We start from the raw sequence: 22317 nt of genomic DNA, 5'->3' as shown, positions 1-22317 counted from the left end.
AAGAGACTGTTACAGTAGTCCAGTCGCGACAGAAGGAGCGCTGTGACTACTGTCTTCAGGCTATCTTCAGGGAGAAGAAGTTTAATTTTCCTGAGGGTTCGAAGAATAAAAAAGCAGGAGGAAGCGACCCTACTAATATGGTCACTAAAGGAGAGTTCTGAGTCAATAATTACTCCCAAATTCTTAGCCCGAGCCACCGGTGCTGGGAGTGAGCCCATTGTTGCTGGCCACCAATCTGGGGTCCAGAGGTTAGCAGTATTCCCAAAGATAATTACCTCTGTTTTGTCTGCATTAAGCTTCAAACAATTTGAAGCCATCAAGGCTGAGATCTCCTGCATACAGTTGTTGCATCTGGACCCAATCTCAGCCTCAGATCCTTTTTTAATGGACAGCACAATTTGTGTGTCGTCCGCATATGTCGCCAGCTGGAATCGAAATGATCTGATAAGGATGGCCAGCGGTGCCACATACACATTAAACAATGTGGGGCTAAGCGAAGAGCCCTGCGGAACACCACAAGGAAGAGAAAAAGGTCTGGATCTATCTCTGCCAAGATCTACTGTCTGGGTTCTGTTAGTCAAGAATGACTTGAGAAGATCCCAAGCCTTGCCTGTGATCCCGGCTGCTGATAAACGGTCCATCAAAACAACATGATGGACCGTATCGAATACGGCAGAAAGATCCAATAAAATGAGTATAGCGGCACCTCCTTGGTCCAAGGTCTTTCTGATCTCCTCAGTGGATTTAATCAATGCCAACTCAGTGCTGTGTTCAGCACGAAAACCGAACTGTGTGTTGTCAAGCAATGAGTTGGTTTGAAGGAAGGAACTGAGTTGACCATTAATGGCCTTCTCGATCATTTTCCCAGGAAAAGGGACCCGGGAGATGGGCCTATAGTTCCACGGATCAAGTGGGTCTAGGTTGGGCTTCTTTAGAAGGGGAAGGATGGAAGCAATTTTCCAGGCGCTTGGAAAATAGCCTTTATCACAAATCGATGCAAACAGTGGGGTAAGGACCTCCACAATCACTTCCGGAACCAGTTTCAAAGTAGAAACTGGACAGGGGTCCAAAGGGGAACCTGATCGAATATCAAGTAAAAGTTTAAAAACATCAGATGAATTCAGAGATATAAAATGATCTAATATTGGAGTGTGCTTGTTACCATCGCGAGGTTGTATCAGAGGGAGTGAGGGAGAAGGATAAAAAGATCTTTTCTACCTTTTGTAGGAAAAAAAGCGGCCAGAGTCTCACAGAGTTCTGGACTACTTTCGATTTTAGGGCTAGCAGGAGTAGTGAGTCTAGAAATTGTGCTAAACAGGACCTTAAATGAGGGTCCTGCCTTCCTAATTTGTTCTCCGAAGTAAATTTTCTTAGTTTCAAAAAGCAATTTTTTATATTTGGCAAGAGATAATTTATAGATCTCTTTATCATTAATATCATACCTCTGCCTCCACTTACGCTCTAGCTTTTTACATTCAAGTTTCTGTTTTTTTAAATCTTCGGAATACCAAGGGGCAGATGGCACTATCTGTTTGAGGATACATTGTTTGCCTGGCGCTAATTTCCGGCAGGCAGCATCTATCCATGCCGTATAGGAATTTGTATCCAGCTTAACATTTAATGATGGAGCAGGCTGTGAGACTCTCAACAAATTCACCAATTCTGAGCTATCAATATTTTTCCAAGCCCTAGTGGTTGTGGCTACCTTAGTGGAGGGTTTAAAAAGATGACGATCAGTTTGTTTGAGATCAAAAAGAATCGCCGCATGATCCGTCCAAGTGAGTGGGACTGTTTTGGTATAGGTCAAGCAGGGATTGTTTGAGAAGATCCCATCCAGAATATGTCCTGCAGAGTGAGTAGGATCTGTCACTAATTGCTTAAGATCCCCTCCACTAAATATCTGCTGCAGTTTGATATTATCCCTATCGGTAAAATCTTCAAGATGAAAGTTGAAGTCTCCCATCACTGTGAAAGACTTATTACACAGCCCTTCCTCCACTAATGTACCAATCGCATCTATAAACCTACCCTTGGACCCTGGGGGACGATAAAGAAGAATGGCATTAAATGTTTCATGATCTGATATGTGCATGTTAATAGACACTGCCTCACAAGCCAAACTGGAGGCCTTGGTGAAGGAGGACTTTTGGGTAGCTGAACGCAACTTCCAGGTATTGGTAATGCGAGACCTGTTCAAATTTAGTCCCGCTTGCATCCCATGAATATTTTATTCTCCCTTTCTCAAAATTCAGAATTTTTGCTTTTGTGATACGATTCACAGTTTTTCAGAACTTCTATTTTCCTTGAAAGAACTTCTATTTTCCTTTGAAAGCATGGACTTCGACATCATAGTTAGGGACTTTACACTGTCCAGCATACTTGATCCTGGAGGGCATTTTGCCTAGCATTTCTCTTGAAAATACTTTGCTCTCCACAGTTAGTAAGCCTTCTAGGCACTCATTAATAGCAAGGTTTTTGTCACAGCTTCTATGTACTGGCACCAATATGATTCCCTTCCACTGTCTGGGCATTTTCAATGACTGCGATGCCATTGTGGATACTTTTACTAACCTTCTCAACCTAAAGTATTTTTCGAAATTTTTGAGGGGCATTTGAGATGCAAATTAGGCCTAGTACTTTTTCATCCAATTTAGTTACGTTTAATTCGTATTGTGTTGACCATTCTGTGTGCCATCCCTTGAAATTTTTGCAGGCTGTTACTTCTTCCTTTCCTTCGGAAGTCTATAGGCTTGTTACATGCTCTTCCCAAGTCGCACTACTTAGATGAAGGTCAAATTCGCTATTGGGTGCATTTTTTAAGGAGGCCAGCAGAGACCAGAATTTCATACAGTCCTTTCTTTTTGTCACTTCCCACATTATGTTGCTCGAACAGGAACATATGGTTTAATTAAAAACTTAGTCCGGGAGCAGTTACAGAAGCAGATCTGAGCGGTATTTTAAACATTTCTTAGTGCATCATAAAACAATTTGGGGATCCTTTTTTGGGAAAGAATATGTGCGTTGAATAGGGAGACATAAATAATGACACCTGATAACAAATTCAGGTGGCCCTCGACCTTGCGTTGACACAATGAGGGCCATTGGGTAACTTGTCCAGATATTCGGCATGAGGGGTGCATGATAGCTGCGTGTACCATGTGTGCTGTGTGCTGTATTCTGATTGTCTGTGTGTTCCGAACTTCATATGGCATCTGACTTTATGGTGTTTTGGGAATGTGCACACCCCTACGGCCATGTGTGCTTTATTGGGGCCAATCTCCCTGGATCATTGTGGTGCTACTGTGCCTATCTGTGGGACTGATCTGATTTTCCTTTTTAATTGCATTTGTTTCCTGGCTACGTACCACCCGACCTGTGACCTGTCAATCAGTAACCTCAGGCCTGGATAGCAGAGCCTGCCTGACCACGTATTTCTGAGTCGGGGATGATGGAGAGATCATGACGAGGTGAATTTGATAATAGTGATGCAATTTTGTTCTTAGGTGCAAATGTATCATTGTGCATATTGACATCGAATTTTGCAATATACGCAATTTGGCTGCATGTTTCCAACTAATTCTTTCTAGCAGCCCTAACAGTGGTGTTTAATGTGTTTCTGATAAATTAGTCTCTTGCTTTCTTTGTAGGGTCACCTTTGTCTTTTGCTGGGGCCTCCACACTTTAGTCATAATACTCTTTCAATTTGCAATCAGCAATAAACCAAGGTTATATTAAATAGGAGATTGGGAATAGTGCCCTTTATAGCTGGAGTCAGTCGATCCTTAAGCACTCAGTGCACACTCATTCATATTATTTAAATCACTAAAGGGCTCCTTCCACTGCAAAGTGTTTCACTTTCTCTGAACTTTTAATCCAGTGATTCAAGACCTTAGGTGTATTAACTGACCACTTAACACCCAGCTTACTTGTGGTTAGTTTACCAGCGAGCAGTCTTTCGAAGTAGCATTGCATCCATCCTTGAATATATATTCGCCAGACTTTTTCTCGGCATCCCACCCCAAGATCCTGTAGCTGTTCATTTAGCTTCTCTTCACTGGCTCAAGTGGCTCTGTATTGTCTGTAGGGTTATGATCAAGCCTTTCTGCCTCAAGGATAGTAACATTTGTGATAGAGTGACAATAAGAGCCGTGCAATAAGATTTAGTCTACAACATTAAATCTATTGGCCGAGGTGTGTCTTGCATGAGCTGCGAAGTCCAGGAAAACTGGCCATCTATTTACCCAAGCACATTGTGAATTAATTGTCATGCAGGAACCTTCCTATTGAATTTATAATCTTTTGGCAAATACACTCTTGGGAAAACCAAAAGGAATCACATAGATCGAAAAAGGAATCGCAAGGAATAAAGAGAAAAAAAGGAATATGCTACTTACCAGTATGCTTCTGTTCTTGGCATGTAGAGCTGCAGAGTCACACACTGAGGATAAGATCGCCATCTGGTGTTGGGCTCGGATGATTGCAGGTTGTTGTTGTCTTCGGAAGAAGCCTTTGGTCACGAGGTTGGTGACTCCTCCCCTGGACAACAGTGCGCATGGGCATCCACTCCATCGTCAGATTGTTTTTCGCCATGATGGGAAAAGATGGAGTGTATAGAAATGAAAGAAAGGATGTCCATGTGTAATGTCTAAGTAAGACGGATGCTGGAACAGATACAGGTCCCGGGGAGGCGGGCGGGTGTGTGTGACTCTGCAGCTCTACATGCCAAGAACAGATGCATACTGGTAAGTAGCATATTCCGTTCGAGGCATATGAGCTGCAGATCACACACTGAGGATAGATTATACAGCAGTGCTTCCCCTTAGCGGTGGTCGCCTGTATCCGTTGCAGCAGCTTGAAATAAAGTTTTTAGGACAGCCTGGCCCACAGAGGCCTGTTGTTTGGCCTGCACGTCAACACAATAGTATTTAGTGAAGGTATGCGTGGTAGACCACGTGGCTGCCTTGCAAATGTCTTCTAAGGGAATGTTACCTAAGAAGGCCATAGAAGCCCCTATTTTACGCGTGGAGTGCGCCCTAGGGGGAACTGTAAGTGTACGTTTAGCCTTGAGGTAGCATATTTGGATGCATTTAACTATCCACCGGGCTATACCTGATTTGGAGATCGGGTTGCCTTTATGTGGTGGTGCGAAAGCAACAAAGAGTTGTTTTGTCTTTCGAAAGGGTTTTGTCCTGTCGATGTAATAAAGCAAGGCTCTTTTGACATCTAAGGTATGTAGGGCCCTTTCAGCTACGGAGTCTGGGTTTGGGAAAAAGACCGGTAGCTCTACTGATTGGTTAAGGTGGAAAGGGGAAATCACTTTTGGAAGAAATTTAGGGTTTGTCCTAAGAACCACTTTGTTACGGTGTAGTTGTAAGAAAGGTTCCTCTAGTGTAAGGGCTTGTATTTCACTTACTCTGCGTAGGGAAGTGATTGCGATAAGGAAAGCTACCTTCCATGTTAGGAATTGCAATTCACATTTGTGCATAGGTTCAAATGGGGGACCCATGAGTCTTGTTAGAACCACATTGAGATTCCACACTGGTGCAGGTGGCAATCTTGGGGGAAGAATTCTTTTGAGACCTTCCATAAACGCTTTGATGGCTGGTACCTTAAAAAGGGACAGGTGTTGCCTATTTTGCAAGTAGGCTGCCAAGGCTGCTAGGTGTAAACGTATAGAGGAATACGCTAGATTGCATCTTTGCAAGTGTAGTAGATAGCAAATGATGTTTTGGATGGAAGCATCCAATGGATGTATGTCATTATTAGCGCAGTAGATGGCAAATCGTTTCCATTTAGCGGCATAACACGCTCTAGTAGTAGGGCGTCTGGCTTCCTTTATGATATTCATACAGTCTGGAGGGAGATTGAGGTAACCGAACTCTAAGACCTCAGGAGCCAGATCGCTAGGTTCAGTGTTTGAGGATCTGGGTGTCTGATTTCTCCATGGTTCTGGGTTAATAGATCCGGGGAGAGGCGTAGCCTTTGATGTGGAACTAAGGATAGTTCCAGAAGTGTGGTGAACCACGGTTGACGTGCCCAAGTGGGAGCCACTAGTATTAGTGTTAGTGACTGTTGTTTCAGTTTGCGTACCACAAATGGAACTAGTGGGAGAGGCGGAGAGGCGTACGCAAATCTGCCTGACCAGTTCATCCATAGGGCATTGCCCTTCGACTGTGGGTGTGGAAACCTGGCGGCGAAGGTTGGGCATTTTGTGTTTTCGGGAATGGCGAACAGGTCTATGTCTGGTTGTCCCCACTTTTGGAAGAAGGGGAGTAGAACCTTGGGGTGTAGTTCCCATTCGTGGATCTGCTGTGTGTGGCGACTTAGGAGGTCGGCCACTTGATTGTGGATCCCTGGGAGATGTTCTGCTAACAGGTAGATGTTTTGGGGAATTGCCCATCTCCAGATTTGCTGTGCCAGTTGGGACAGTTGGAGAGAGTGTGTCCCTCCCTGTTTCTGTATATAATACATTGTCGTCATGTTGTCTGTGCGTATGAGGACAGTTTTGTTCTTTAGGTGAACTTGAAAGGATTTTAGTGCTAGGAACACTGCTAAGAGTTCCAGGTGGTTGATGTGGAGCAGTTTTTGTTGACTGGTCCATCTGCCCTGAGTGGTATGGTGAAGGAGGTGGGCTCCCCACCCCGTGAGAGATGCGTCGGTAGTTAGCACAACTTGTGGAAGAGGCTCTAAGAACGGTCGCCCTTTGGACAGGTTGATGGTGTTCCACCATTTCAGTGAGCGAAGTGAGCGACTGTCCACCAACACCAGATCGGTAAGTTGTCCATGAGCTTGGTTCCACTGTTGTGCTAAGCATTCCTGTAAGGGACGCATTTGAAGTCGTGCGTGTGGGACTATGGAGATGCATTACGCCATCATGCCTAGGAGCTGCATGAACACTCTTGCTGGAAGAGATGGATGAGTTTGAAATTGAGAGATGAGATTTTGTATACTGGCTATCCTGGCAGTGCTGGGATAAGCAATGGCTTTGGATGTATCTATGGTTGCTCCTAGATACTGATGTAAGTGGGAAGGTTGTAGGTGAGATTTGGGGTAGTTGATAGTGAATCCCAAATCGTGGAGAGTTTGAATCGTGCGATGAGTGTGGAGAACGCATTTTTGGTATGTATTCAAAGTCAAAGTCAAAAGGCTTTATTTCGATAAAAACATATCATAAAAGCTGAATATAAATAGATTTTCCATTATTAAAAACATTAACAAGAATCACTAGATTTCATCAATTTTCAACAAAGAAATAAATACATTCTGTGCAAGTTTAAAAGGAATTAGCAATTTAACAATAAAAAAGAAATTAAACATTAATTTTAAGCCTTTTGCTACGTAAATACCAGGCCCATGATAAAAATTTAGATAAACCACAGACATAAAGTGGGCGTGAATCTGACGTTAGGATACGCAGGGCCTCAATGTGTGACCTAGTGCCTAAAAGCCGACACAGTGCTTTGAGCCACTTTTTCCTGGGTTTTACATATTCCGGGCATTGGAACAAGAAATGCGCTAGGGTCTCGGTGCAAGTTGTACAAAAAGGGCAAAAGGCAGTTGTCTGTGCCGGGATTTTCCACCGTGCTGTAAATGCTCTTAGTGGGAGAGTCCCAACTCTAAACTTAAAATAGAGAGCTCTATCGAACGGTTTTTCAATAATGTCCAGATACAGTTCCCGAATGGGTAAGTCCTTGAACTTCAGGAAGTCCTCCGTTAGTTTTCCCAAAGACTGATCAACATATGTTCGGGACATAACTCAATTCCAGTATAGAGACTTTAGAGTTGCCTTTGGTGGAGATGATCTATTGTCCCATGCTTCACTTAGTCCAAGAGCGATAAGTAAAGCTTTTACATCTCTTAACCACTTTATTTTGTGCCATCCTGATGATGCCATTATTTCGGACAGTCCTTTAGCGTATTTGGCGAGTTCTGGGACTCGCCACAACCGGGCCCATAAGAGCAATGGCCGGAGTTTTGCAAGATCAGCTATAGAACGACAGCCTAGATCAAACATCAACGGTAAAGTTGGCGTACCCTGAGGGAGCAACATCAATGACCTAAAAAATTTGTTTTCCGATTTGGAAAGTTCTTCTATATTTTGGGTACCCCATAGTTCTGCTCCATATAGAGCTGAACTAACTCCTCTTGCTTTATAGATGTCTATAATCGGGGCTATCGGTCTTATTGTGCAAAGACGCTGTTCCTTTAGTAGGGCCCCTGTGACCCTCTTATGATTTAGAAGCATTTTGGATAAGTGGGAGGTCCATTGCATTGTTTGCGAGATGCGTATTCCTAAGTAATCAAATACCCTCTCCCTACCTAAGGGTACTGAATTCAGGACAGGGGGTCGGGCGAGTTTTTTTGGGGGATTCATCACCAAATATTTGGTTTTGTCAGTATTAATGACCAATCCCCGCTCCAAGCAAAAGGTCTGAAAGTTGTTAAGGAGCTTCTGAAGGCCCATTGGGGATTTGGATAACAACAGCGTGTCATCCGCAAAGAGGAGAGTTGGGACACGCTCGCCCGCCAGGGATGGTTCGTCTGAAGGGTCTTTTAACAGATGCTCAACCACACCGTTGACATATAAAGAAAAAAGGGTGGGAGCAAGAACACATCCCTGACGGACCCCTCTATCCACCGGGATTTTGTTTGTTTTCTCGCCCTGTGTACCCCATCTAATTTGGGCAAAATTACCATCATGGAGCCTCATCAACATTGAAAGAATATAGCGTGGGAGGCCCATTTTATAAAGGACGTCCCATAAGGTCTCCCTAGGCTCAAGGTCAAAGTCAATGAAAGCGAGATAAAGACTGCCTTTGCCTATAACCACGACCTTCCAATAGATCAGCATTAATCTAAATACTTGCTCAATTGTTCCCGTGCCTGTTCTGAACCCCGCTTGGTAATTGGAGAGGATATCATTATCTTCAATCCATTGTTGGATCCTCCCCAATAAGACCTTCCCGACTACCTTCTGGGTTGTATCCAATAAGCTTATAGGGCGGTAGTTAGAAGGCTCGTCCCTTAAGCCCTTTTTAAAAATAGGGACTACCTCCGCGCCCTTCCATGATTCCGGGACTGCCGCACCTTTATGGATGGCAACAAGCAGGGAATGTATAAGCTTCCCCCACGTTGGAATATCGTAGCGGAGCAAGTCGCCAGGAATACCGTCACGCCCTGCCGCTTTTTGGGGCAAGATAGTTTTAATAGCAGACTCTACTTCTTTAGTTGTATAATCGGGCTCGGTCATATCACCCTCTAAATCAGAGTAGTCAAATGGTGCTCCAATGCTAGACCCCTGTGGGCAAGTATACAGTTGGGAGAAATGGGTAAACCATGCTTGACCGGTAATACTGCATGTGATATGGTTACTATCAGGTCTATTCCTAGCTCTGATAGTATCCCAAAAAAGTCTAGGATCCTAAGCAGAGCTAGCCTTTTTCAGGGTATACCAGTACTCAACCTCCCAATCCTTTTTGGCACTAGCTATCACCCGTTTGTAATTCGTCCTATTGGACTGTATTAGGGATTGTGTTTTACCCTTAATTGCTTTAATTAATGCTGTTTTTGCCTGCCTACATGCAGGAGTAAACCAATCGTGGGTGCCCTTCGGCTGTGAATTTGTTATGGCTTTACCCCGGGGCACTTGTTTAAAGAAAACCTCCCCTATAGTTTTGATTGCTTCTTCAAAGATTAGGGTTACCCTACCTATTGCAAGGGGGCTTTGAGAAATAGCATCAAGCTCTGTTTGAGAGGTCAACAAGGTCTGGTCTATAAGATTGAGTTTGATTTCGTCTAAAGCTATTTTGTTCCACTTTAGACGCCGCCCACAATTGGATAGTAAAACTTTAGGGGCAGGCTTATGACTCAATCCATTTGTATTACTGGGCCATAGATCATTAAGGGTTAGAGACAGCGGGTTATGATCACTCTCAATAGTAGATAGGACCGTCATATCCTGAACCGAGTTCCAAAGTGAAAAATCAAGTAGGATATAATCGATCCGTGAGGAGCAATTCACCCTATTGTAGGTGTCTGCACCCATTGAGTCTGAGACAGTGCGGCCATTTACAGCTCTCAATCCGAACTCCATAGTCAACGCATTTAGTTGTATCACCCTTTGGGACCACTTTTTAATTGGTTTAATGGTTAATGGTGGTATGCCTCTTTTTAAATCATCTTCCACCAGGTCCAAAATATCTTCGGTCGCAAGGGGCTCAAATGAGCAATTAAAATCTCCCGCAACCAACACCTGAGCCCCATCACTGCCGGCTCTGAGCTCATTTTCGAGTAGAGTTACTGTAGGAGAAATGGAACCATTTTTAGGACCCCTGGCATAAACATTGATTATTTCCAGGGCTCTCCCCCTATTGGGACCTCTCAGTAAAATTCTCATTATATCCGGGCAATTAGTATTTTTTTGCGTGATATTACATCCAAGCGTAACGCTTACCCATATAAGGAGACCCCCGGATGGGCGGCCCTTCCCTGTACTTGAGGGTATTGCGGGCAGGAAGAAGGTAACATACCCGACTTTGTGGAGGGGCTTCAGACTCCAGGTCTCCTGAAAAATACAGATCTTATGATCTTCTACCAGAGAGTTCCATTCTGGCAGGCCCAACTTCCTATTTATGCCAGCCAAGTTCCAACTAATAATTTTAAGTGGTTCCAGGGTAGGACTAATACAATTCAATGTTGGATCAGATTGATCTCTAGGGGAATTAACCACTACATTGGTTTGATTGAGAGTGGGAGTACAATGGAAAGAGGTTTCCAGATCCAGAGTGCTACTTATATCCACTAAAGGGGACACCAAAGAGAAGGGATCAATAGGGTTGATTTGTAAATACGAGGGGGACTGATGGATACGTCAAAACCCTAAGTTGTGGTCAAAAAATTCCCCCTTATAGCCATAGGTAGAAGTAGCACAAGGGTGGTGCTCATTCATATGCCTAACCCAAAATCTATTGCCCTGTGCTGGCCATTGTATTTGAGAAGCTTGACAGGGATAAAAGAAATCTAAACCAACTACTCTGATTGTGCTGCTAGAGGACTCATTCTGGTGGTTACAAATAAACTTCACGGCCTGTGCATCACGAAAATTGACTATAATACAGTCACCAGGGACCTCCTTGCGTCTGTTGCCTATCCAGCCAACCCTTCTAACAAACAGGACCCTCCCATCTAGCTGTCGAGGGAGAGGACAGGTTTTGTTCAAGTGATAAATAGTTTTATTTTTCAATTCCGAGTATGCTTCAATCTTACCAGATGGCAGCTGAGGGACTCCTACCAATACTACCACATAAGGCATGCTGGCTGAAGGTAGGTCAATATTGGGGGGACTAGACTGTTCATTGTCACCCCTGTCTACACCATTTGACAATTTTGCCCTCACTGCAATTGCATTCTTAGGAGTGGATTTATCACTAGAATTTTGTGAAGATGTAGCAGGACCGACCCTCTCACTTCCCGCAATAGCTCCATTGTTAGGGATATTGAGGGTGGCCTTAGGTTGGGAAGCTTGGTCGGCTCTTAACACCTTTTTAGTTTTTGTTGCTAAACTTTTGCTCGTTTTATTTCCTTTTTTCGAGCTTAATGCAGAAGAGTTGTCACTACCCACATTACCAGGGGTAACATTATTATTTTCTAAGATAGCAACAGTATGCATTAGCAATGGATCTTGTGACTTCTGCTCCTGTGAGATAGAACTATTTTTTGCGTGCAATTTAATAAGAGATTTTAAGGAAAAGAAGTTGTCAAGGATATCTTGCTCAAGCCTATCCAGCCTAGTAGATAAAGCTTTAAGCCTCTCATTGACCGGAAGTAAAAGAGACTTCATAGTTTTTTCAATACAGTCAATTAGAGGAACCTCTTGAGCACGGCTTAAGGGATGTTTCCGGTTTGGAGCGTCACTCTGGAGTAATATGGGACTTGTATTAGTAGTTTCGTTGTTGGGTTGTACCGGGAGTCTTCCTGCTAGTGCTTCAGGCCTATGTGAGGGTGAGTCTCCAGGAATAACACCACCAGTTTCGGATATTATAATAGGGTTGTCAGATAAATGACTAACATCAGAGTTTTCAAGAGTTATCTTGCGCTTCTTGGATTTTTGGTACTTTTTATTTTTTGCAATTCCCCTACCCCCACTAGATCTTTGGTCAAAGGGATTTACCCCATGAGATAGCTCAGATCTAAGCCTAGCAGACTGACCTCGGGTAATTACATGAGGCAAGCTCATGTTTTGGGCATCCTCTGAGGTCCCAGACAAATTAAGTGACCTCGAACAATTGGTAATTAATTGGGAACCACCTAGAGGGGATGCTGATATGATCGGCGACTGGGATAGCCTTGAGTGGAATGGCAAAGGGGGAGGGTTAGGAGACACATTATTATCCATAGAAGACACAACTACGGTGTCAGGAACCTGACGAGTCATTGGAAGCAATACAAAGGAAGGTAATAGGGTAGAATCCTGAGAATTGGTAGTAAGTAGTGACAGATCAGGATGGGGGAGGGGAGGGACACAACCCATGGGCAATGATAAGCGACGTTCCGTACTTTCAATGGCGTTTGCCACCACGCCAATCGTCTTTTGTAACATACGGTCTATCGCTGTTAGGCTAGGAAGCTGTGGTGTAATAGCATTTTGGTTGTGAGCAAGTAAGGTTTTATGGGTATTACGCTTTCTCATTGTGCAAGTTCTATTAGAGGGTACAAACCTAAAGCGTATTATACAGGATGGTGAACCAGCTAAATAGCCATATACATATACACAACAAATGAATTACAATATGATATTAGCCACTCCCCTATCACAGTTTGTTATAGCACAAAATATAGGTACTACACCAATGGCCAGAATTTACGAACAGTTAGACAAACCTTTCGGACTGTCAGTGCTCAAGGGAGTGGGACTCAAAGGGATGGTCCAGCCCAGCCTCTTCCGGCCCCTAACGGCCACAAACGGTTCCGCCCTTGTCCCGGGCTTCTCCCGGCGCCGAACCGCGCGCGATCCCGCGTCGCGGGGGCTCCCGGCTAATTTATGCGCCTTCGAGCGCGATGTTGCTGACGTGGGCGGGTGTCTCCCGCTAAGGTTGCTGGGATGTGTAGTCTGCGCACTGCGGCCGCGAGGATTCAAACCGCGGCAGCGGCAGAGGAACACCGTAGCATGCTGGCGTGGGCACTCCAAGAAACTGCTGCTAGGAGACCAGGACACAGGTAAAGCTGTTTGACCGCTACAGGCAAAAGCACGCCCGCTCTGCCGGGGCTCCCGGCTAATTTATGCGCCTTCGAGCACGATGTTGCTGACGTGGGCGGGTGTCTCCCGCTAAGGTTGCTGGGATGTGTAGTCTGCGCACTGCGGCCGCGAGGATTCAAACCGCGGCAGCGGCAGAGGAACACCGTAGCATGCTGGCGTGGGCACTCCAAGAAACTGCTGCTAGGAGACCAGGACACAGGTAAAGCTGTTTGACCGCTACAGGCAAAAGCACGCCCGCTCTGCCGGGGCTCCCGGCTAATTTATGCGCCTTCGAGCGCGATGTTGCTGACGTGGGCGGGTGTCTCCCGCTAAGGTTGCTGGGATGTGTAGTCTGCGCACTGCGGCCGCGAGGATTCAAACCGCGGCAGCGGCAGAGGAACACCGTAGCATGCTGGCGTGGGCACTCCAAGAAACTGCTGCTAGGAGACCAGGACACAGGTAAAGCTGTTTGACCGCTACAGGCAAAAGCACGCCTGTATTGGCTTTTATGAGCCAATCGTCCAGATAGGGGAAGACATGGATCTGTTGTCTTCTGAGGTGCGCTGCCACGACTGCTAGGCACTTGGTGAACACTCTGGGTGCCGTTGTTACTCCGAATGGGAGAACTGTAAATTGATAGTGTTGCCCATCTACCACAAATCGTAGATATTTTCTGTGAGCGGGATGCATAGGGATGTGAAAGTATGCGTCCTTGAGGTCTAATGTGGCAAGGAAGTCTCCCTGTTGTAAAAGTGGGAGGACTTGTTGGAGAGTGGTCATATGAAAATGATCCGAATGTATATACTGGTTTAGTAGTCTGAGATCCAGTATGGGCCTTAGTGTTTTGTCCTTTTTGGGAATGAGGAAGTATAGAGAATATACCCCTTTTCCCTGATGTTGAAGGGGGACTGGTTCTATCGCATGTTTTTGTAACAGGGATTGAACTTCTTGTTTGAGGAGAGAGAGATGATGTGAGGACATTGGACGCTGTTTGGGTGGTATGTTTAGGGGGGATTGTATGAGTTCGAGGCAGTAGCCAGACTGGATAATCTGTCTTACCCATCTGTCTGTGGTGATGGAAGTCCAGACAGGTAGGAATTGTTGGAGTCGCCCCCCGACCGGAGTGGAATGGTCTGGGGGGAGTGGTGGCAAGTCACTGTTTGGTGGCTGGGGAGGTGCGGGTGTTGTTGTTGTTGCCCCGCCCTCGACCTTTGTTATTGTTTCCCCTATAACCTCCCCGGAAATAACCTCTGTTAGGGGATGTTTGTCCAGAATTTTTAAAGGTGGACGTGGTCTCAGTTGATGTGTTTTTGGAGCCTCCTCTATAAAAGGAGTGACGAAAGGAACCCCGGTTTTGAGGAGACTGCAGTGCTCCCATGGACTTGGCAGTTTCATTATCCTTCTTCATTTTTTCTAATGCAGTATCCACTGCAGGGCCAAATAACTGCTCTTGGTTGAAAGGTTGAGCCAGAATTGCGGTTTGAACCTCCGGTTTAAAACCGGAAATACGGAGCCAGGCATGTCGTCTGAGTAAGACGCTAGTATTGACCGCCCTAGAAGCAGTGTCTGCCGCATCTAAGGCGCATTTAATGGAGGCATTAGATATTAATTTGCCTTCTTGAATGAGGTCAGTGGCCTGGGACTTAAAGGGTTCAGGCAGATGTTGCATAAGGTCCTCAAGTTGGTCATAATGTGCCCTGTCATACCGGGCTAACAGGGCCTGGGTATTGGCAATACGCCAGTGGTTCGCCGCCTGTGCGGCGACTCGTTTGCCTGAGGCCTCTAAAAGCTTAGACTCCTTGTCTGGGGGGGGCGTTTCTCCAGTTGTCTGTGAGTTAACGCGCTTCCTGGCATTTGATACGACCAAGGAGTCTAAAGGGAGCTGGGCTTTAATGTATGCAGGGTCCTGCGGGGCTGGTCGGTACTTTTTTTCGATGCGGGGGTTGAGAACCCTCGCTCGAACAGGGTCTTTAAAGACGTCAGTGGCATGCTTTATAACCCCTTTAATCATGGGAAGTATATGAACAGTTTTTTGTGACTGCTCAAAGGTATCGAGGAGAAAATCCTCCTCAAGGGGGTCCGTGTGCATAGGGACACCATGGAATGTTGCTGCCCTATTTATTAGTTGGCCAAACCCTAGGTGGTCATCAGGAGGGGAGGGCTTGGAGGGGTAGGTAGTGGGGTCAGGCATGTCAGGCATTGGATAAGACCAGTCATCTACCGGTGGTGTGTCTGGAAAAGTAAACAGGTCGGTTGGATCAACAGGATAATTAAATAAATCAGGGTCCGCCCCTCCCCCTAAGTCATCATTATCATCCTGTGGAGGAGGTGAATGATAGGGAGATGGTAAAGGTAAAGGTAAAGGAGAAGCAGGAGGAGGAGGGGGGGATGGGTTAGAAGGTAATACAGGAGAGGAAGGACGAAGTGGTGAAGTGGCACAGTCCTTTTTTCGTATGGGAGCTGGGGGAGGTGTAGTGTCCAGCTTCCGCTTTTTATATGGGATGGCAGTCACATGTCCAGTGTTAGGATTGATGTAGATCCGCTTTTGAGTAGGATCTGGTCGAAAAAGTTCATCTGGCTCCGAAGGTGGTGGCGGCGACGTCCGCTTCGGGTCTTTATGAGCTTTTTTCGGTGTGGACGTAGTTTTCGGTGCCGATGATGTTTTCGGTGCCGAAGGATGTTTCGGGTCCGATGGATTTTTCGGAGCCGATGGAGTTTTCGGTGCCGATGTATGTTTCGGTGCCGATGTATGTTTCGGTGCCGAGGGACTTTTAGGCATCGATGTCGAAGAACGTTTCGGCGCCGGTGGAGACTTCGGTGCCGAGGAACGTTTCGGTGCCGAAGGAGATTTCGGTCTTGGAGCCTGTTTCGGTGCCGATAGTGGTTTTTTCGGTGCCGAGGGTGTTAAAGGCACAATCAGATGAGGTTTGCTCGAGCCCGAGCCACCTACAGGCTTAGATGTCTTCGGAGCCGGGCCCGAGGGCGGGGCTTCTGAAGAGGATTTCCGGTCGCGACTGGGCCCAGCTGGCGGAGTCTTGACCAATGCTTTTTTGGATGGGGCAGGGGCAGGGGGGTGGTACTCACACGCTGCCCTGGAGTGATGAGGTCATCGGAATCGTCGGCCTCGGACACGATCTCGAGATCTTCGGTGTGATGTTCGGGAACATCTTGAGCAAAGATGTCCTCCGGTTCTGGAGCTGGTTTGGCCATAATATGGCGTCGAGCTCTTCGGTCCCGGAGGGTCTTCTTCGAACGGAAAGCGGCACAAGCTGGACAGGTGGACTCGTTGTGTTCCGGCGACAGGCAGAGGTTACAAACCTCGTGGTGGTCACTGTGGGGGAACTTCGCTCCACACTGGGGGCATTTTTTGAAGGGTGTCCTGTCCATCAGCCGCTTCCGGAACCGGTCCGAGTTGATTTCGACGTCGATGGAATGAAGATTAAGGAGTTAAATTGATTGCTAGAAGTTTTCTGCTGGAGCGGAAAAAAGTTCATCCGAACCCAATGGCGGAAAAAAACAATCTGACGATGGAGTGGATGCCCATGTGCACTGTTGTCCAGGGGAGGAGTCACCAACCTCGTGACCAAAGGCTTCTTCCGAAGACAACAACAACCTGCAATCATCCGAGCCCAACACCAGATGGCGATCTTATCCTCAGTGTGTGATCTGCAGCTCATATTCCTCGAACTAACAGTTTACATTTCCTATGATAAGTATTGGTATTTGGGGAGATTGTGTCTAAGAGAGCAGCCCGGATGCAAAGGAAATCTTGTGTCCACCTGTCTTCTTTGCCACTGGTTGGGGAGGGGAGGGGGGGGGGGGGGGAGTAAGCATGACAAAGTATAGTGTCATCTATCACGTTATATGTTTACCCTTACTAATACCTGATAGCGGACTAAAGGGCCTCACATTGCCCAGCCCCTGACAAATGCCTGCCACATTCCAGCAGGCAGTCACCTGTTTTTTATTGTACAATGGTAAGGTAGTCATCACCTACCATGGCCTTTTTTCGTTGTGGATTAAATACACTTCTTGAACACCACACCTCTTCCAACCCCGTCTCCTCCCTATTATCTAAATTGCCAACCCCAATCATTGTGATGGAATTCACTTCGTTTGTAGCTAAGGAGATTCTTAGATCTGTTTCTGTGAAATTTCAGCAAACCTGGTTCCAAATGTTGAACTTTGCATCCAATTTGTTCACCCTACCTGTCTCCCCATGATTTTCAACTACTACCTTACATTTTTTAGAAACAGCTCACCTCAGAATGTGTTGGATAAACTGCCAATGAATGAACTCATTGCTTAATACCAATTCTGTGAAAGGGCTTCTGCCGCGCAATAAAGAACTGACTATTTTGGGGATTATTGATTTTTAATTTTCGTATCCCTTCTGTGGGAAAACTCCATCCTTTAGCAGATCGTTTTTACATCTTTCATTAAGAGAGCAATGATTAACAGATTGTCCATACTTACAAAAGCATATCTTCCATTAGTTTGATGTCATAGTGTATTAATTCAATAGTTTTAAATAGTACAATGGAAGTGAGCAATATTGCCTCATTATCACCCTCTGGACAGATACAATGCAGACTAGTAAGCTCCCATATATATCTTGTAACATAGGTGGCACCTTAGACTTGGAAATATTCATCCTATTGAGCCAGTTAGAATTCTTATGTGATTATGATAATAGATCACTATTATAGGTTTGGGTAACAGTATTTTGTTTTTCTATCTTTATCAGTGTCGTTTTTCTGTAATGAGGAGTGCTGTCTGTGGCAAATAATGTTTCTGGGTACACATTCACATTGAAACATTAAGCAGAATAATTGAAATGTGGAGCGTAGATTTTCTGTATTGAGGTGTGTTGTCTGTGGCAATTAATGTCTCTTGGTACACATTCATAGTGCAACATTGAGCACAAGAATTGAAATGAAGCTACTTGTCACCGCATATGGGAAACACATTAAGCCTACCCTACACCAACTTATTTTTTGAAGGTGGATTCAGCCCTTGTATACTCTTGTCAACTATCTCAGTTCGAGTTGGGTTTATGTACTTTGGTGTGCCTAATTTCTTAGCCACATTTGTAATCTTTTTCACAAGTAACACTTTTTTTTATTAATTGATGTTATGTGAGGAGGCTAAAGCTAAATTAGACATCTTGGAACACATGCATTCCTCTATAATCCAGCAATTGCACAATTTTCTTTTTTTTCGTTGGATTGTATTATTTATTGGGTCTTTGACTTTTTTTCTTTGAGTGACTCTTTAGTGATTTCTCGATAATAATTGCCCAGAGTATGGGCATCTGTGAACTTCCTGTGTATAAGGTGAAAGAATTTTGTGGCCTGCCTGTTGTGGATATAGGGCCAAATGTATGAATCCCTTGCATTGCTACTGCATCAAACAAGGCACATTAAGGCTATGCAAGGGCTTCATTGAGGTTTTCTAAGCCTTGCAAAGCCAACTTGCGTGGTTTAGTGAATCTGCAGTAGCGCAAGGCAGTTCAAGTCACTGCCTTGCATTACTCTTGCCCTGGAACTGCGTTCCATCGGAGGAGTGTGGGTGTCCCCATGCATCCACCTATGTTTTTTTTAACATACCCAGATTTATTAACACTAGCAAACCTGGGAATGTGTAAAAATGCTAAACCTACCTAGGTGAGATGTAAATTTCTTCTCGATTTTCCCTCTTTCTACATGTGCTGTATTCTGCAGCACACACAGAAAGAGAACAAGCATTGGCATAGCCAATAGGTCTTACCTTTGGGACCTTATAAGTGTTTAGCCATGCAACAGTTGCATTACTAAATACTTATAAGGTCCCAAAAGCGAGACCTATTGGCTATGCCAAGCAGCCGTGCGGCCGCGGAAGAGAAAGTGATCGCGATCACGATCAAACATCAAAGCGAAAGTAAAAGTAATCGAGGTAAAGCGCAGCGCGTGCCCACGCACATGCACTGTAGCTCTAGGCTGGCATGGTAGCACTTTTTGGAACCCTCTCAATAAGTCTCGCCAGACCAGCGCATGCGCTGGGTCAGGCGAGACCTAAAAAGGCCTCAGAGCATTGTTTTTGTCCAGGAAGGTGTTCCTTCCTGCACAAAAATAATCCTGTCTGTAACGCACGCATCTTAGCACTATGGCGCAAGGGTTCCTGCATTTGCGCTAGGCAGCACTTAGTGTGCAAGCGCAGGGAGAAAGCAGGAATGCATCACATCTTAGTAGATATGACACACTCCTGCTCTTTCACGCAGCGCAGTGCAGCAAGTTGTCTTGCTGCATCATGTGACTTGGTAGTAAAGCTGCCCTGAAATGACTACCTCTTCAACCTGTTTTCCCATTGAATCCATATAATTACCAACAACATTAGAATCTCTTGGCTTTTCTAATTTGCTCTTTATTTAGTGTTTGCACGTTTGTTTCTTTTGTGGTTATTAAGTAACCCACTAAATTCTAATCTTGTTAGAGATAATTATGATGCCTGAAGTGTTACTCTTTGGTATTCAATATTTTCTTGTACTTTATCCCCCTACATCTACTAGCATCACATTGTATTGTTATGCTTGTGACCAAAACATTGTTAGTTTCTAGCTTTTTTAAAAAAATATTCTTAAGTAATCTTCTTAGTGAATGAGGTATATTGTGCGAATTGTTCATTAGTTAAGTTGTACTAGTGGGCAGCACCAGCACTTATTTCCGTGGACTAGGACTCCTTAGCTGCTGTCGAAAGCACAGTCCGATCTCTGAATAGAAAATTCTGCTGGGCAAGTAGCAGCCTGTCTATTGAGTCCACATGGGTTCACCCACCCACAAGTCTCACCCAATTTGGTATGGTATCATTTGATGACAGGTAATGCAAGGTTCCTCCTGTTACATTAGGGTCCCCGGTTACCTGCAGCAGTCATCATTGGCAGCAATAGAGACTGGCACTATGTGCTTGGTCATGTACTCCATAGCATAGGGAACCTGTGGCTCTTGCTTAAAATCCTGACCTACTGGTCCCTATGGCTTTCCCCTCTACTGCTTAGATGTCTGGGGCCTCCTCCTGCAGCTGACTGGTCATCCAAAAGGCTACTCCTGGGTTCCTGCAGGGAAAGACAGAGAGATCCCCGGCTCAAGGTGTCTTTGGCTCATTACTTATGTGCTGCTGAACCGGTTTGCAATCAGGTTCTCTGTTACACATTCATGTACCAGAATATAGCATGTTACATTGCATGCTATTACATCGCATTTTATTACAACGCAGTTGTTACAACGACCGTGTTGTTAGAATGTGATATTTTTACATCGCAAGTCATTATATCAACTTGCTGTAGGGGGGCGCGCCGGATTTAGGAATAGTATAACTTACTATTCCAACTCCAGCCTGCGCAACAGTAGGAGAGGTGTTGGAATAGCAAATTATACTATTCCTTAGGTTAGAGCACCCCCTACAGCAAGTCGATCTAATGACTTGCGATGTAAAGGCATCCCGTTCTAACAACATGGTCGTTGTAATGATCGCGTTGTAAAAGGAATGCGATGTAATGGCAGCGTTGTAAACGCTGTTTCCCATGTACCGGGGCAAAAGTGTATGCGTAAATGCTATTGTGTCTGATGACAACCAGGGAACACATAAGGGGTGGTTGTGTCTTGCTGTCTAACAAACTATCTTGGTCCACACATGTGTAGTTTGGGATATGAGATGTATTAGATCTAAAACTAGAGCACATTATTTTAATTACACTCATTAACTTCAATCCACATCTATCAGTACATGCACTTTTTCAGTTCAAATGTCAAAGCACTCACATGTTTTTCTCTTTTTCAAATCTAGTATGAACACAGGTGACGTAAAGATGCTTGCATTCATACAGATCTGACTTCTGTGCTAAACATGCATGGACTTTGAGGATGTATTTGGAGGTATCCTCTTTTCAGTAGAGGGCTCGGAGAAAACCACCTCATTTCTTATATGTGATCTGGATTTGTGTATGGGTTGGAGTAATGTTCTTTTGTATTGTTTAATATTTCTACTAGTGATTGGATGGCCTACTATCACTGCAAGATGGTTTTTCCACAGAGAGTGTATAGATTGAGGCTAATGCAGTCGATTCGAAGTCCACAGGGTGTTCTTGCTCCTTCCTGTAATGGTTTGTTTGAGGTTTCAACAACCCTAGGATGAATAGAAAGATCCTAGAATATGCTGCCCAAACACGATACACTGCTTCTGATGCTTCTGGAAATGTATGTGTTTCTTGGGACGTATCAATCATAGGGGGTTGCCATAGGGAGTTTGCATGCTAATCCAATTAAACATTGTGTGTTATGAGCAACATACACAAATCTATCCATATCAAGTGCATAGAGGCTATTTAATCTGAGATATGCTCTTTTGTAGTGGCCACATTTGTTGCAAGCGCTTGGATAATGAGGGCGAACATGACAGCCTCAATACCAACTCGCCAAATGTTAGGAAAAGATTTGGATTAGCATTTGGTGCACCATGATGTGGCAATACTGTGGGGTAAGAAATTCAGTAACTTTTTGGATCTGGCTGTACTTAAATGAAACACTCCACACAAGTAAATAGTAGTTTCAGAACACTTTGAGAAGAGATAGTGGTGGAGAGGGAGGCACAAAGCCTTGATTTTATTGGGACAGTCAATCAGCCATCAAATCAATAGTGTCTCCTGAAATGATCCCTCATCTAATAGGCGAAAGTGCATTGGTTAACCCTTAAATATTTTAGCAATGTCCTGAGAGACTTGGGTGTCTGAAGGCAATAGCCGTATTAGGCATCCAGCCTGTAGCACAGCTATGTGGTGGAAGGCATTTGAGTAATCAAATTAGACATGGCTACCTAAATGGAAAAAGCCAATCTTTGGAAATTTTCTAGGATAAAATAAAAAATATCAGACACTGAAAACAACATAATGAGTAGCTGTCAGTTGTACCCATTCAATATATTGCTCCTACCTGTGCACTTCAGAAAGCGAGCAATCCAGAACATGATAGCAGATACTAGTACAAAAAGAAGGGGAAGGACGATACACAGAAAATACTTGTTTTCATGGATAGAACCTTCAGCACCTGAAA

At 44.8% G+C, this 22317-nt stretch overlaps 1 protein-coding gene across 2 annotated transcripts in view; it reads right to left on the bottom strand.

The window, feature by feature from the left end:
- The window catches only part of LOC146775840 (SLAM family member 8-like), a 197766-nt gene that overhangs the window by 27797 nt on the left and 147652 nt on the right, over positions 1–22317 (bottom strand). Inside the window, exon 4 of one of the 2 annotated variants that reach the window (XM_085637835.1) lies at positions 22198–22311. The exons of the other annotated variant lie outside the window; for it this stretch is intronic. Coding sequence (XP_085493961.1) covers positions 22198–22311 — 114 coding nt within the window. The remainder of the gene's footprint in view (positions 1–22197; positions 22312–22317) is intronic. 2 annotated transcript variants of the gene reach the window in all.

Source organism: Triturus cristatus, chromosome 12 (genome assembly GCF_964204655.1).
Source record: "Triturus cristatus chromosome 12, aTriCri1.1, whole genome shotgun sequence".
NCBI lineage: Eukaryota > Metazoa > Chordata > Amphibia > Caudata > Salamandridae > Triturus > Triturus cristatus.
The sequence above is the reverse complement of the archived record's forward strand: the minus strand, read 5'-3'. Positions and strand labels throughout refer to the sequence as shown.